The sequence below is a fragment of the Microtus pennsylvanicus genome, chromosome 7 (genome assembly GCF_037038515.1).
Source record: "Microtus pennsylvanicus isolate mMicPen1 chromosome 7, mMicPen1.hap1, whole genome shotgun sequence".
NCBI lineage: Eukaryota > Metazoa > Chordata > Mammalia > Rodentia > Cricetidae > Microtus > Microtus pennsylvanicus.
The window spans coordinates 68,958,919-68,974,472 of record NC_134585.1 but is presented as its reverse complement, the minus strand read 5'-3'; the positions used below and the strand labels follow the sequence as shown (position 1 = coordinate 68,974,472).

General features: G+C 45.2%; 1 protein-coding gene across 2 annotated transcripts in view; it reads right to left on the bottom strand.

Annotated features, from left to right (window-relative positions):
- The window catches only part of Ak5 (adenylate kinase 5), a 187,408-nt gene that overhangs the window by 143,943 nt on the left and 27,911 nt on the right, over window positions 1–15,554 (bottom strand). For both annotated transcript variants that reach the window (XM_075981057.1, XM_075981058.1), the window contains exon 6: window positions 1,360–1,551. In XM_075981057.1, the coding sequence (XP_075837172.1) occupies window positions 1,360–1,551 (192 nt within the window). The remainder of the gene's footprint in view (window positions 1–1,359; window positions 1,552–15,554) is intronic.

Here is a 15,554-nt window from a genome sequence, read left to right as displayed (position 1 = left end):
CTCCCTGCAGTTGGGATTTAGTCTGCAGAGTTCATTTCTTTTATCATAGCACAAGGCAAAAATCAGCACTGGTAGGTGAGAAAAACACAACAACCAAACACACGCACACATGCAGGAGCGTGTGCACACACACGCACGTGTGTACACATGAAGACATGGAAAAACCCACCCCGATGTTCCTAACTCTTTCCTAGCTCTCAAGTACCTGTTTTAAGCCAAACAATAAGCGACCTCTAGCACAGGAAACCATCTCCAGACCAGACTTACAACTCTGACTCAAAGCACAGTCACAAGCAATACATCAAGATGGAGAAGACTACCATCTAAACGCTGCAGCTGTCTCTTCTGTTCTAAGGACATCTTCGTCCAACCAAGAGACAGTTGGCACAGGCACCGTTAGGTCACAGGGGTTCTGTGAAGGCTTGTCAGTCATTACACATAAAAACTGGGAGAAGGGATGGGGTGTACACTGTTCTCAGCTGATTCACAGCTGAGTGTGCCAGCCCACGAGGCCAGAACTCTTAGTCTGGCAGAAGAGGCAGAGGGCAGGAAAGAAAGGTCCTGTGCTGCCTACCATAGTCCAGCTGCCAGGGAGCTGCTATGGCGCTTTGTGGCATGAGGAGCTTCTTTGTGGCCTGGGATGTCTGTCTTTGCTGGGACTTAATATTGATCAGACCTGGAATGTTGTCAATCAGGGTGGGCCTTCACCGCGCATGGCTCATGTTCTAAAAACTGCAAGGCCTGCAGACCCGGTATCATCCTTCATTGGCACACTGAATCCTAGTAACCATAGGACCCACTGAGTGTGTAGGAAAATGTTTACACCGACATGTGTGTATACGTTGTACTGTTTGAAAGGAGCAGAAAGATGGACAGCTGCCGTTTCAGTACCAACCCTCATTTATGACAAGCCAAACCATCAGAAAATATGATGGCAGAGTCAGAATCTGTTATCTCGTAGAGTACATGACTAAGTCCAACCTAAAACTTATCTATCACACCATGCCAACTGCTGTCTATACGTCTACTGATAACTGCGGTAAACAGAGGAATGGGCAAATATTGCTTAAAACTACCCAGATGACCACTTCAAAACACTTCAGACTTGAATGATAGGGAGCCATAGACAAGATTAACAACATATCCTCTCATAAAAATCAAACTAAAATGCAAACTTTAAAAATTCATTATTATTAAATCAAGGGATATTATTAAAAATGACTAAAATTTTTTCATTGATACTGCCCATCGTTCCCAAAGCCACCTCTTAAAATAAAGAGAATTTCTAAGTGAGAACATGGCCGGCTGACAGTCGGAAAGGTCGCGTTGTGTGGCTGTGCTCCAGGGAAGCCAACTTACAGTCACGATGAGTCCTTTCTCCTGGAAGTATTTCACCAGTGGGGCGGCGTTCTGCTTGAAGTTTCCTAGTCTTCTCTGGGTGGCTTTCAGGTTGTCATCAGGCCGTCCCTGTTGCTCTGCACGCTTCGCTAATCTCTCTCTGAGCCTCTGGCTGGCACAGGCCAGGAAGACCACCAGGTCAGGGGTGCAGATCTGTGGGGAGCACAGACAGGCAGACAGATTTTTAAGATGCCAAGCAGTATCCGCATGGACGGCAGCACAGCTCTTCAGTGGTTCCGGGGCCACATGGTAGGCAGAGACTGCTCGTTCATTTCCTAGCTGCCCAGAACCAAATGATCACACAGAAACTATATTAATTACAACACTGTTTGGCCAACAGCTTAGGCACATTCCTAGCTAGCTCTTACAGCTTAAATTAACCCATTTCTATTAATCTGTGTATCACCATGAGGCTGTGGCCTACTGGTAAGGTTTCAGCATCCTTCTCCTTAGGTATCTATATGGCATCTCTGTGACTCCGCCTACTCTCTGTATCTCTGTTAGGATTTCCTGCCTGGCTTTGCTCTACTAATCCATTTGCCCAGGCAGCTTCTTTATTAACCAACGGTAATAAATCATATACACAGCATACAGAGGGAACCCACATCACCACATCCTCGGTGCCTTATTTCTTATGCCTTTTCCGTCATATTTCCCACGCTGCAACCTACACAAGGCCAGGGCCACCCAGTCCCTTTATAGTCCTTCTAAATGAGAGCCAACTCCATGTGACAGTATGTGGGGGCCCCTTTATACTTCAGAAAACATCTTTTCTGTCTAAGCTCACATAAGGTTTCAAGTTGAATAAGGAACAACGCAGTCTGACTTTGGTTAGAGTGTACATAACTTGATTTTGCAGGAGAGATGTTATCACCAGGCTCCAGCTGTCCGCAGCAAATCCACGCTTCCCGGTAACCACTACCTCTTGCTACTTTAAAGCTCACTGCCATATACTAAAGGCCCATCGCTACCCTATATCCCAATATCACTAAGCTCTGTGGCATTCTGCAAGGTGATAAACATCGAGTCTGTTTGATACATGAGCAGAGCAAGGCTTTGAGAATCCAGCACTCCTTGGAGTTCACACAGTCACGGGGGTTAAAGATGAATCTGGGTCTGTCTGGTTTGTACTGTCTGTCCCCTTCCCTGCTACACAGCGCCAGGTAGTCCAGAATCCTTCATGAAATACCACGAAGTTACATAGATAGGCTTAAGAAATAGGCAGTTTTTAATGTCACTGAGAACTGGTATGTTTAAAAGGTACCCTGACCCAGAAGTGAACGCAACTTCCTGCTGAGCGTGGGAAGAAGTTAAAGGTATTGTGGCTTAAAGTAAGAGTCTCCAATTAAAACAAAATAAACAAAACAATTGTTTCTGTGGCCTGTGAGGTGGCTCAGTGGTAAAGGCATTTATCGCCAAGGCTGACAACTTATATTTGATCCCCAGGACCCATACGGTAGAAAGACAAAAGCACCTCCAAACACGTTATCCTCTGGCCTCCTCACGCATGCCATGTTACTAAAGCATGTGCGCGCGCACACACACACACACACACGTACATGCACATACATAGACAACAAAAAATAAAATTTTTAAGGAAGAAAAGGAAAACTGACTTGGAAGGCTGGCAGGATTTGTGCTAGGACCAAGCAGGGCAGAGAGCTGGACCGCCAAGCATTTGTGCCCTCATTTGCTAATATGGAGTATGCTGCCTCTGAATTATCCTAAAGATATCATAAGAGGAAGCGCCCAGAACAAACTCAGGACATTTTAGCCACGCTCCCTTGCTCCTGACTTCCCTCAGTGTGCTTCTGGGTTTCCTTTGAGATGATGTTTTAATTTTGTTGGTTCTCCCCCTATAATTTCTCTTCTTCCCTCTCCTGTGTGGCTTGTTTTCCAAGGCCTCAACCCTACTCTTCCTCTCTCTAGGCTCGCTTCTGGCAGCGGCTTTCCTGTTTCTCTTTCATCCGCACTGAATATTATTCCAAATGTACACTTTCTCCTCTGCCTCTCAACAGCCCTGGCTCCTGTGCGCTCAGGTGTTTTAGTGACAGTCCTTTCAGAAGTCGTAATGTTACTTGTGACTCAACAAGGTTCAAAATTGACCTTAGGACCCTTTTATCTAAACCACGCCACAGCAAAACTCTCTCTGGTTTCTCTCTCCCTCCTTCCCTTCCTCCCTCCCTCCTCTTTCTCCCTTCCCACCCTATCTTACTCCTTCCTCTCCCTCTTTCCTTTCCTCCTTCTGGTAGCAATGCTCCCTTTTAAATCTCTGAGCTAGAAACCTCCATGCCCTGGTGTCCCTCTAGCCCCCAGCACACTCCAGGCTGTACCAGGTATCTGCACATCTATTGGTGTCTTCAACAGCCCCTCTGCCTCCCTCCCTCCAGGGCCCCAGCCCTGTAACCTCAGCTGCACTAAGGAAAGAGACTGAGAGCATGCATCCAGAACAAGATTGCCTTGAGCGTCCATCTAGAACCTGCCACCTGTCCTTTGGCAAACTTCAGCCTTCCTGAACCCATTTTCTTAAATAAGACGTTTCCAACACAGCACTTTAGTATACCCCCCCCCTTCAGAAATGAAAGAAATCAAACCCCAAACCATGTGTGGCTGAGGTGATGGCTCTGCCGGGAAGCTTGAGGTCCTGAGTTCAGATGCCCAGAACCCATGTGAAAAGCCCGGCATTGAGCACACGTCTGTGACCCTACGGTTGAGCAGACGTGGTCCTGGAGTGCCCTAGCCGGCCTGCCCGCCCAGCTGACTCAGGGAGCTCAGGGCCAGTGAGAGACTCCGCCACAAAAACACAAAGAAAGCTGTAGAGAAGCAAGGGAAACCTTCGGTGAGGCTGACCTCTGGTTCCCATACACACATGTGCATGTGCATACACACCCCCTCCCCCTCCCCACAGGAATACACCACTGACACCCACAGATAGACACAGCCAGATGTAAACCGCTTTTGAATAACCTTAATAAAAGATCACTTGTACTTTTTATGACATACAATCAGGGGATTACGTGAAGCTAAAACTATACTTTCTAAAATACTGTACTGTATTTTATTTGTATTTATTGTTGTATGTCATATTCATCCCTATAGGACTTAATAAAGGATACATTTAAAATTACTTTAAATAAATTATGTAAAGAAGAAGATAATTATTGCCAAACAAATTAAACTATTTGGCTTGATAGCACTACATATTAAAATACAGGGGAAAGACAAGCCTGAACTACCAGGTCAGTATTGGATGCAAGTAAAAACATCTTGCAGTTTTGGGTTCTCACACTGTGCACCTATATGAACCCATTGGTTTATTCTAGTGTGTTTTGTCCCAAGTGTGATGAAGAAGCATTCATCTATGCAACACAACAAGGTCATAAGCAGTTTTACATATTACATTTTTGATTACTTTTGCTTCTGTATACCAAAGACAGCTTCAAATTCATATTTTACACTTTGGATAAAATTGCATTTGTTAAGTTAGTATTTCAATTAGTAGAGTTTTAAAATAGTAAGTCACATATATAAAATTTCTTTTCATGAATGGAAAGTTGGTGTGGAGAAAAACGGCCTGGATGTGAAATTGTGAAATTACTTAATTTTATAACTGGGATTAGTCTGGTGTCTTTCCTGATACAAATGGGGAAGCATATGACTGTAAACTCAAAACAAAATAAGAATTCAAGCATAAACAGTGAGACCCAGCACAGTAGCTAGGGAAGTAGTGACCTGAGCCAGCTGCAGTGGCCTGGCAACGCTACATGCCAGGGTCTCAACAGTATTCCACTTTAAAGAGAAAAATATTGCTGAACTTGGTGGTACACACCTTTAATCCCAGCACTCAGGGGGCAAAGGCAGGCAGATCTCTATGAGTTCGAAGCCAGCCTGGTCTACAGAGTTAGTTCCAGAACAGTCAGAGCTATGTAGTGAAATCCTGTCTCAAAAAAAAAAAAGGGAGAGATAGAGATGAGACAGAGAGAGACACAAATAGAGATGAGAGAGATTTAACTTGCTTGTGTTTTTCTCTCAAAAGTTAAAAAAAAGAAAGAAAAAAAACCAGCAGACACCATTGTGTGAGAGGGGCCTGGGAACTGTAAAAGCTCCATCAAGGGTATGAAGGAAGCCCATTTGCAGAGGAAGCCTGGAACCCCTCCAAATACAAGCAGCAGCGTGGAGGAGGATGGCAGAAGACCATGAAGAGCTCTGCAGCTCTTTCCTTAGCTTGATTGACAGCCGCCCCCTCATTCTAGTTCCTTTTCCTTTCTTATCGAGCTGTGTGTGTCTGTCCGATGCCTAACTTTAAAGGTGTGGCTCTCCTTTCATTTGCCTTCCCAGCGGCTGCGAGGATCTTCGGCTCACCTGTTCTGTGCTTTCCCATACCATCTAATAAAATCACCCTTGGCCTTCCTTGTGAGTCCACCTCTGAATCCTTTGAGCCCCCAAGGGGAACCTCAGGTTCTCTGGTAACAACTGTTCATCGAGTTGGCTTGAGACACACAGGGGAGGGCAGTGTCCCCAACAGAAGGGACCCTATAGCCCTTTCCTTGGCCCTTAGTCTCAGAAAGTACAAGCAGATGAATGAACAAAGACAGGGACACCACTTTCGTCTCCATGGCAGTAAAATCTGAAACAGCTGATCCTGTTCTCCCCACTGAATGAAGACAGCAAATCCTTTCCCTGCTTCACATGGAAATTCAGTCTCCCGCTATCCATTTTAAGCCCTTAATTCTGTTCAAAGGAATCAGCCGTTGTATAAACAAGGATATATGCACAGTCTCGGTTCCAACGGGAATTCATTTTTAATAACCTCTGATCTTGCCCAGCAGCCATTCTTTGCTCTGCTCTTTATGAAGCTGTGTCAGGAGACCTTCGGCTCCTAAATTGGATCAGCTGCACCGTCAGAAATCAGGAAGCAAAATACTAAAGCAAAAGGACAATTAGCGTTGAAACAGAAAACTACGGCCGCATAAACCAAAAGATGGGGAAAACATGGAGGTTGTCCAGCCTGAGTTCACCCCAGACCTGGAAACGTCTGCGCTCTGGTGACAAATGGCTTTCAAACTGGAACATTCAATGCCCTGGCCCGAGAGTGCTCGTTCCTGGTACTGACGACTAAGGGGTGGACCTGGGCTGTCCCTGAGGACTTGATGCTAACACTGGGCTACTGTTTGCCTCCACATTCTACCTCACGGCTTCTTCCACACATTAAACATTTACCAAGAGAAAACCTCTGTGGCGCTCTGCAGAGGCAGGACAAGGTCACTATGAAGGGAAAACTAATGGATAACTGGACTTTATCATCTGTTTAAAAAAAGATCTATTTTATTTCTAAATTTTGTGTGTATGTTTAGCTCTGAATGTGGGTTTGAGCATATTAAATGCCAATGCCCCATGCAAGAGCAACAGGTACCCTAAACTGCTGAGCCGTCTCTTCAGTGTGGAACTTCATCAGCTATGTGAGGGATAGGATATGGAGATCATTTCTGAGAAGCTTTCAGCAGACTTCAGGGCCAGGGAACAAACCCGGCAACATGACTCACCTGTACTGGTTAAACGGTAGCTGCAACAAATTCATTCTATCACCCAAGTTCTTCGAAAAGTCTAGGAAAGGGTGGACAAGATACCACACTTGGGCAGCTGAGAGGGCTCGGCGAGCAAAGGCTCCTCCTGCCAAGCCGGACGACAGTTGGTTTTTGTTTTTTTTTTTTTTTTTTTTTTTTAAGGAAGCCAAAGTTATCCCTGCAATTTAGTAAAAGCTGTAGAGAGACAAGATGAGCAAAGCCACCATGGAAACCTGGCAGAATCCATCCTTACACAGTGTGACTCTGCACACACGTGGGTTTATCTCAGATAGAACCCACCCCCACACAGTGTGATTCTGCACACACGTGTGTGAGCTTATCTCAGATAGAACCCACCCCCACAGTGTGACTCTGCACACACGTGGGTTTATCTCAGATAGAACCCCCCCACACTGTGACTCTGCACACACGTGTGTGAGTTTATCTCAGATAGAACCCACCCCACAGTGTGACTCTGCACACACGTGTGTGAGCTTATCTCAGATAGAACCCCCCCACACTGTGACACTGTGCACACACGTGTGTGAGCTTATCTCAGATAGAACCCCCCCACACTGTGACTCTGCACACACGTGTGTGAGCTTATCTCAGATAGAACCCCCCCACAGTGTGACTCTGCACACACGTGTGTGAGTTTATCTCAGATAGAACCCCCCCACAGTGTGACACTCTGCACACACATGTGTGAGTTTATCTCAGATAGAACCCCCCACAGTGTGACTCTGCACACACATGTGTGAGTTTATCTCAGATAGAACCCACCCCCCACAGTGTGACACTCTGCACACACGTGTGTGAGCTTATCTCAGATAGAACCCCCCCACAGTGTGACTCTGCACACACATGTGTGAGTTTATCTCAGATAGAACCCCCCCACAGTGTGACTCTGCACACACATGTGTGAGTTTATCTCAGATAGAACCCCCCCACAGTGTGACTCTGCACACACATGTGTGAGTTTATCTCAGATAGAACCCACCCCACACACTGTGACTCTGCACACACGTGAGTTTATCTCAGATAGAACCCACCCCAAACAGTGTGACACTCTGTACACACATGAGTGAGTTTATCTCAGATAGAACCCACCCCCACACAGTGTGACACTCTGCACATACGTGAGTGAGTTTATCTCAGATAGAACCCACCCCCACACAGTGTGACACTCTGCACACACATGAGTGAGTTTATCTCAGATAGAACCCACCCCCACACAGTGTGACACTCTGCACACACATGTGTGAGTTTATCTCAGATAGATCCCATCCCACATAGTGTGACACTCTGCACACACGTGAGTTTATCTCAGATAGAACCCACCCCAAACAGTGTGACACTCTGCACACACGTGAGTTTATCTCACATGGAACCCACCACACACAGTGTGACATTGCACACACATGTGTGAGTTTATCTCAGATAGAACCCACCCCAAACAGTGTGACACTCTGCACACACATGAGTGAGTTTATCTCAGATAGAACCCACCCCCACACAGTGTGACTCTGCACACACATGTGTGAGTTTATCTCAGATAGAACCCACCCCCACACAGTGTGACACTCTGCACACACGTGAGTTTATCTCACATGGAACCCACCACACACAGTGTGACATTGCACACACATGTGTGAGTTTATCTCAGATAGAACCCACCCCACACAGTGTGACACTCTGCACACACGTGAGTTTATCTCACATGGAACCCACCACACACAGTGTGACATTGCACACACATGTGTGAGTTTATCTCAGATAGAACCCACCCCCACACAGTGTGACACTCTGCACACACGTGAGTTTATCTCACATGGAACCCACCACACACAGTGTGACATTGCACACACATGTGTGAGTTTATCTCAGATAGAACCCACCCCCACACAGTGTGACTCTGCACACACATGTGTGAGTTTATCTCAGATAGAACCCACCCCACACAGTGTGACACTCTGTACACACGTGAGTGAGTTTATCTCAGATAGAACCCATCACCACACAGTGAGACACTCTGCACACACATGAGTGAGTTTATCTTATTTAGTCTGGTTTACGAACTTCTCTTATGATTGGAAAAGAAAAATGTCAGTTACCCAAAGGGAAATGTTTGCGACACAAAAAATAAAGGACTTGTTCCAAAAACCATGAAATCTCAGTGATTCAGAAAATTCAAGTGGAAACTACACACCCACCAGAATGGTAAATGTACCTAGATCAGTAAGACCCCACGTTGGCTAGGATACAGCAACGGGGGGAAGTACATGGCCATCTACCCGCTAGCTCACTCATAACTCCCATACCTCGATCGTGAGATTGTCTGCTGGGTATCAAGGATAAACAATAAGCGCACATCAAACATGCCCTGACTCTGATGGAGCTCAGCCAGGCCAAGAGACAAACCTGAACCAAAGACACACACAAGTGTACACCAAGCTGTTAGTTTGTGAAATGCCACAGGTATTTTTGAGCACATACTCGGGGAGAGCCAACTCCACCAGGCAAGTCACAGGAGGCTCTTAGCCTTTCTAGCCTCAGGATCACGACACACAGCTTGGTTTGTGTCTTCAGCAGGTGCAGTAGTACGGTCTGAGAGGAAATGAACCACTACTGTTCTTTGGGTGGGAAGGAGTGAGCAATTAACATCTTGGCTGGACTTTTTCCAAATTAGATTTGGAAGACTCTAGACACTGGGAGAGATGAACTGGGCACTGACAAACATGGAGTCATGTGATCTGTCTTCTTTATCTACCCTTTTCTCCCAGTAGCCTGAGGCCTTAACTGTTGGGCTCCTCAGTCTTGAAAGGAAAGGCCACAAAGTGAGACAACGTTGCTCTCTCTGGAAAGCAAGACCACGCCCATCGCTCCCCAACCTCTTCACATTTTCGGCGAAAGGAGGTGATGGAAGCTGTGGGGTAAAGAGCCTTTCAGCGTGCTGCAGTACCAAGCTGAGGGACAGCTTGTCTCCCTTTTATTGCTGGAAGGCAGGAGGAGAGTCATCTCTCTTCAGCCTCTGCTGGCATCCTGACTTAGGAGCTCGCTGCTCTCCACACAGCTAGTGTGTGTGTGCTGGACTAGGTTCTCATTGGCGCTGTGTGTAGTGCTGGCTCCAGCCTCTGTCTCCTCCATCATGGCACTGCCTTGATCAGCTTCGCTGGGGCAACAGTGGGGCGATCTGAGATGGACCTTCATGGTTTTTACTCCATTAGGGGAATAGTTACCTGGTGTGTTCTGTCTCATCCACAGTTAGTCAGAAACCAAAGTAGTCCTGTCCACTAGCAGAGTGCACCATTAGCAGTTTAAAAATATAATCATTAATGTTGGCTTATGAAAAAGTACATTTCTGTGGCTTGTTTTTAATGGTGCAGGGCTTCGTTCGATAAAAGCAGCCAGGGTACATTAGGCTGTGAACATACATGGACTCAATAAAGAGACAATTAAAGGTGCCATTTGATGTATCTCAAATAGACAACAAGAAAATGATGCATCCTTTTATAGCATATGAGGCTATTATAGCATATGATAATAACAGCATATAAGGCTATATTTTACAGATATACTCTTCCATCATTGATTTGGATATTTAGGTATCTAGTTTATTGACTTAGTTATTCATTCAACTAATATGTACTAATATCTTGCTTACTATGACCTAGAAATTAAGGCTCTGGAAAGGCAGTAGAGTGAGAGACAGGGACAGTCTAGGGGCAGAACATCTGGAAGCCAGCAAGACCCCTCTGTGGAGAGCTCAAATACAAAATAGTGAGAAGCATTCCATGTGATTTTAACCACCACCTAAGAACTACAGGTAACCTTTAGTGGCTTTAGGCAGTCAGCCCCGATGCTGAACAAAAGGACCAACCAGGCACGGTGATGCAAGCCTGTAATCCCACCCACTGGGGTTGCCAAGGCAGGAAGACTGTGGGATCAAGGGCAGCCTAGGCTGAACTATGAGACCTTGTTTTAAGAAAATACTAAAGAAAAGATAAACAGAGGGACTTTGTCATATCGAAGGAGATGGAAAGCCAGGGTAGAGTTACAGCTCTTCCTAGCTCTATGGACCAAGCCTCACCTTCCTGGTTCACAGTGGTCAGTTTATGGACTCCTTGACACTGAGGTAGGTAACACATGACTGATCAGACCAAAGACAAAAGAAAACAATAGTAAGAAAAAAGTAGAAGAATTGGATGCTAACATCAAGTGATGCTGTTGTTGCCATAGTGATTTTCCTTAGCAGATTTGGCGATAGCATCTAGCCAGTTTCTAAACCAGCCCTTTTCCATATCCTTGCCAATTCTGAACATCTATATCCATAATGTCTATGCTAATTGTCCTTGGTATGTGATTGCTGACCTGAATCAAATTGTCTACTATGCTGATAAATTCACGGAAGCAAAAAGACCAGGATTGCAGGGCAGTGGGGGCACACAATTTTAATCCCAGCACTCAGGAGGCAGAGGCAGGCAGATCTCTGTGAGTTTGAAGACTGACTGGTCTATAAAGTGAGTTCCAGGACAGTAAGGGCTATACAGAGAAACATTGTCTCAAAAAATAAAAAAAAAATCAAGCTAGGAAGGGAAGGGAAGGGAAAGGGAGGGAAGAGTAAGGGATGGAGGAAAGAAGGAAAGGAGGGAGGAGAGGAGAGAGGGAGAGGAAGAGGGAGAGGGAGAGGGAGAGGGAGAGGGAGAGAGAGAGAGAGAGAGAGAGAGAGAGAGAATCCTCTCTCCTGTCCCCAGACTGAGGCAGGACGATGTCATGTTAAAGCCTACCCAGAGCTACAGAGGAGGGGAAGACCAGCCTGGACAATTATGTGGGACTGTGTCTCAAGATATAAAATTCTAATGCAGCTGGGCATAACTTGATGGTAGTAAGCTTGCCTCCCAGACCCAAGATCCTGGGTTCAGTTCCCAGTGTCTGACTGCTCTACTAAGAGATCTTATAAACAGCTTGAGGGAGTTGGGGTTCTAAAGCAGGGGTGGGTGGGGGTGGGAACTGGCTCAGTGGAAGGAAACACTTGCCACCAAGTCTGATAACCTGAGTTTGATCCTGCGGACGCACATGTGGAAGGAGAGCCGGCATCCTGCTAGATGGCCTCCGGACTTCCACACGCATGCTGTGGCATGTATACACACACGTACTCACACACATGCGCACGCGCGCGCGTGCGCGCGCGCGCACACACACACACACCTCACACATCTCTCTCTCACATACCCAGACACTTGTTAGAACACAGGGTGGAAATGATTTGGTTTTGGGATACAGGCCTTTAGCTCTCTTGTCTGTAGACGGGGACGGGTTCCTCTGAAGAGGGTTTACATCTATGGGTGGTCAGACAATTACCATTGTCTACTGATTACGACACCCAGGATACAGCCTCAGTGGGGCAATAAGAGAACCATGGACATTTAAGTGTGGTTTATAAGATGAGCTATTTCTGCTACCACTGGCTTACACGCATAAGTGAGATGGTTCCCTGAGGCATGTGTGAACATTATCTGACGTCTCATGGTATGGCCACCACAAGCACACACATAAACATGCTTTTCTAACACATCTCATGCTAGTTGAGGTTTTAATGTTTAGCACTGGTGGATGAAAACCGCTATTTTTATGAAAGTCAAAGAAATTATTTCTGAACATTCTTGATGCCTATTTTCAATGCACTCCCTTCGGTGAGTTTTGGCAAGCAAATCCTTGGTTGCTATCTCATTGATAATTGGGTAATTTTCCAAGGCTCTGTCAGTCAACAGCTATTCTAAGAATGGGTCTTTCGAATTGTGCTGGTGCCACTGAACAGGAAGGAGGCCCCCTTTTTGCCCCAAGACAGAGCTAGAGAGCAGAGGTGAGCACTCCAGCAGGGTCTTTCCGTCGGTAACTCATGGCATTTTCGTTTTCTTGTTGGGAAACATGAGTGACTCGGGAAGAAACTAATACGTGATTTAACAATGTTCTGAATGATTCTCCTCTCCCTCTGCTCTCCTCCACTTCTCCCACTTCCTCCTCTCCTCCCTTCTCGTCCCCTCTGTTTGCTGTTCTTCCCTCTCTATCCCTTTTCCTCCAATCTGCTACCTCCCCCTCTCCTCTCTCCTTTGCTTTTCCTTCCCTCCCCACCTTTGCTCTCATATCTCCCACGGCCCCTCATTATGTATACATAGATATCTATGTATCTGTCTATATTAAGGGTTTATACAGACTCGTGGTTGCCTAAAGGAGAACATTTATTAGAATAGTTGGAAATTCAAGTAAAACATTTCTGGGTAAAACAAAAATATTCATTATTAAATTTTAACAAAGAATCACAGATATCAGAAGGTCTAACAGAGATTTTCAATCCATCATTTTTCTATTTTTTCATTTATTTATGAGATCATTTGGTAGATATTAAGTGTCTAATATATGTGATAGATTTTTTTTTATTTTATAAAAATCCTAAAATTTGGGAGTGGGAATATAGCTCAGTGGTGTACTTACCCTGTATGTGTCAGGCCTGGAGTTCACTTCACACACACACACACACACACACACACACACACACACACACACTCACATATGCATTCACACACACATACACACACACTCACATGCGCATGCACACACACACACACACACACACACACACACACACACACACTTTTCCAGATGGGAAGAACTGGGAATGACTTCTAATAATTTGTTCTAATGTTCAACAACTGATACTTAAAAGATTTTTGTCATCTGTAATTCCAAGGTATTCTTTTAACTACAAATACATGTACTCAGGAAAGAGGAATCGGACAATGCACTATATGCACTATTATTTTCAATCAATGAGAAATATTCATGGAGAAAAGGCTATGAGATGGACATGATGGTCCACGCCAGTAAAGTTAGGATCCACAAGTGATCAAAGCTAGTTCCAGGCCAGCAAGGGTAGGTAGCGACGCTATGACTACAAAACAAAGACAAAGAGATCAGTCTGAAGAGAACAAACTTTCAAAATACACAGAGAGCTTTACAAAGCCGAATATGGGCTTCTGCCTCTTAGGGAAGCAAACTTCACTGTGGTATGGTGTCCACTGCCAAGTATGTTACTGCAGAGATCGTCTGGCTGGCAACTTCTAGCCCTTTGATTTAGACTCACCTGTTATCTGTTTCATCATTGCTGCTGGCTTTGTTGATTTATTTGACTATAGGATGGAATAGCTCAGGGGAGAGTATGGTGCCAGGGACTTGGGTACTTTAATAAAGACCTCATGTGCTCACCCAGTTCGTCTATCCCAGCCAGTCGTCACCTGATCACCCATCCATTCCAGCCAGTCACCTGATCACACGTCCATCCCAGCCAGTCACCTGATCCCTCCAGGACTCAATTTTCTAATGCACAACATGAAATCAGAGGCTATTGATTTTGCTTTCATTTAAAGGCTTTTAAAGTTTTGTTGATAATCTCAAGAACCTCCATAATGCAGAAGATGTACTCTGACACTGGCTGATGGAAAAGCTGCTAATGGTCACTGTGCACCTGGGTGTGTTTGATGCTACAGTGACCTAGTTACTCTCAGAGACAGGGGCCACCAAAATTTGTGACTAAGTGATTCTCTTACAAAGGGTTTTTTACAGCATGAATGGGAATTTGTTTAGGCTAGAACACACACACTGAGAGAGAGAGAGAGAGAGAGAGAGAGAGAGAGAGAGAGAGAGAGAGAGAGAGAGGAGCACAACATAATAAATACGGCAATTACAAGCTGCCCAGCGTTAGTGAGATGGTTGTTACCCACTTCTGAAGCAAACACGATGGATCTGCCACCTACCCCACCCGATCTTTAGACCAAGTACCCATGACCACACATTTTAGCAAGGCTGTTAAGGAAAAAGATGTTTCCCTTCCAAGTCAAGGTTTTATAAACATCAGCACTGTCATCAAGAAGTTAGATAAAGTAAGGATGACTTACTACATAAACACAGAAAACTGCCGCAGAGTGAATAGGTACAGTTAGACCACACAGGGACGCTGAGTTCCATGGCTTTGCTAAATTTAATGAATTATTTTTTTTTTTTTTTGGTTTTTTGAGACAGGGTTTCTCTGTGGTTTTGGAGCCTGTCCTGGAACTAGCTCTTGTAGACCAGGCTGGTCTCGAACTCACAGAGATCCGCCTGCCTCTGCCTCCCGAGTGCTGGGATTAAAGGCGTGCGCCACCACCGCCCGGCTAATGAATTATTTTTGATGTTCATTTTATAGATTATTTTAGGATTTTCTAGCTAGATGATCAGGTAACCCATAAATACAGATCAACTTCCTTCTCCCCTACACTTACATCTTCCGTTTTTTTCTCAACCTGTGGGTCATGACTCCTCTGGGGATCAAGTAGCAGTTTCACAGAGGTCACATGTCAGATCTCTTGCATATTAGACACTTACATTATGAATCATAACAGCAGCAAAGCTACAGCTTTGAAGTAGTAATGAAATAATTTCATGGTCGGGGGTCACCACAACATGAAGAACCGTATTAAAGGTTGAGAACCACTGTGTTAGAGTTATTTGGAACTTCTAGTTCAATGCTAAACACAATAGAAAGTGGATATATAGCTG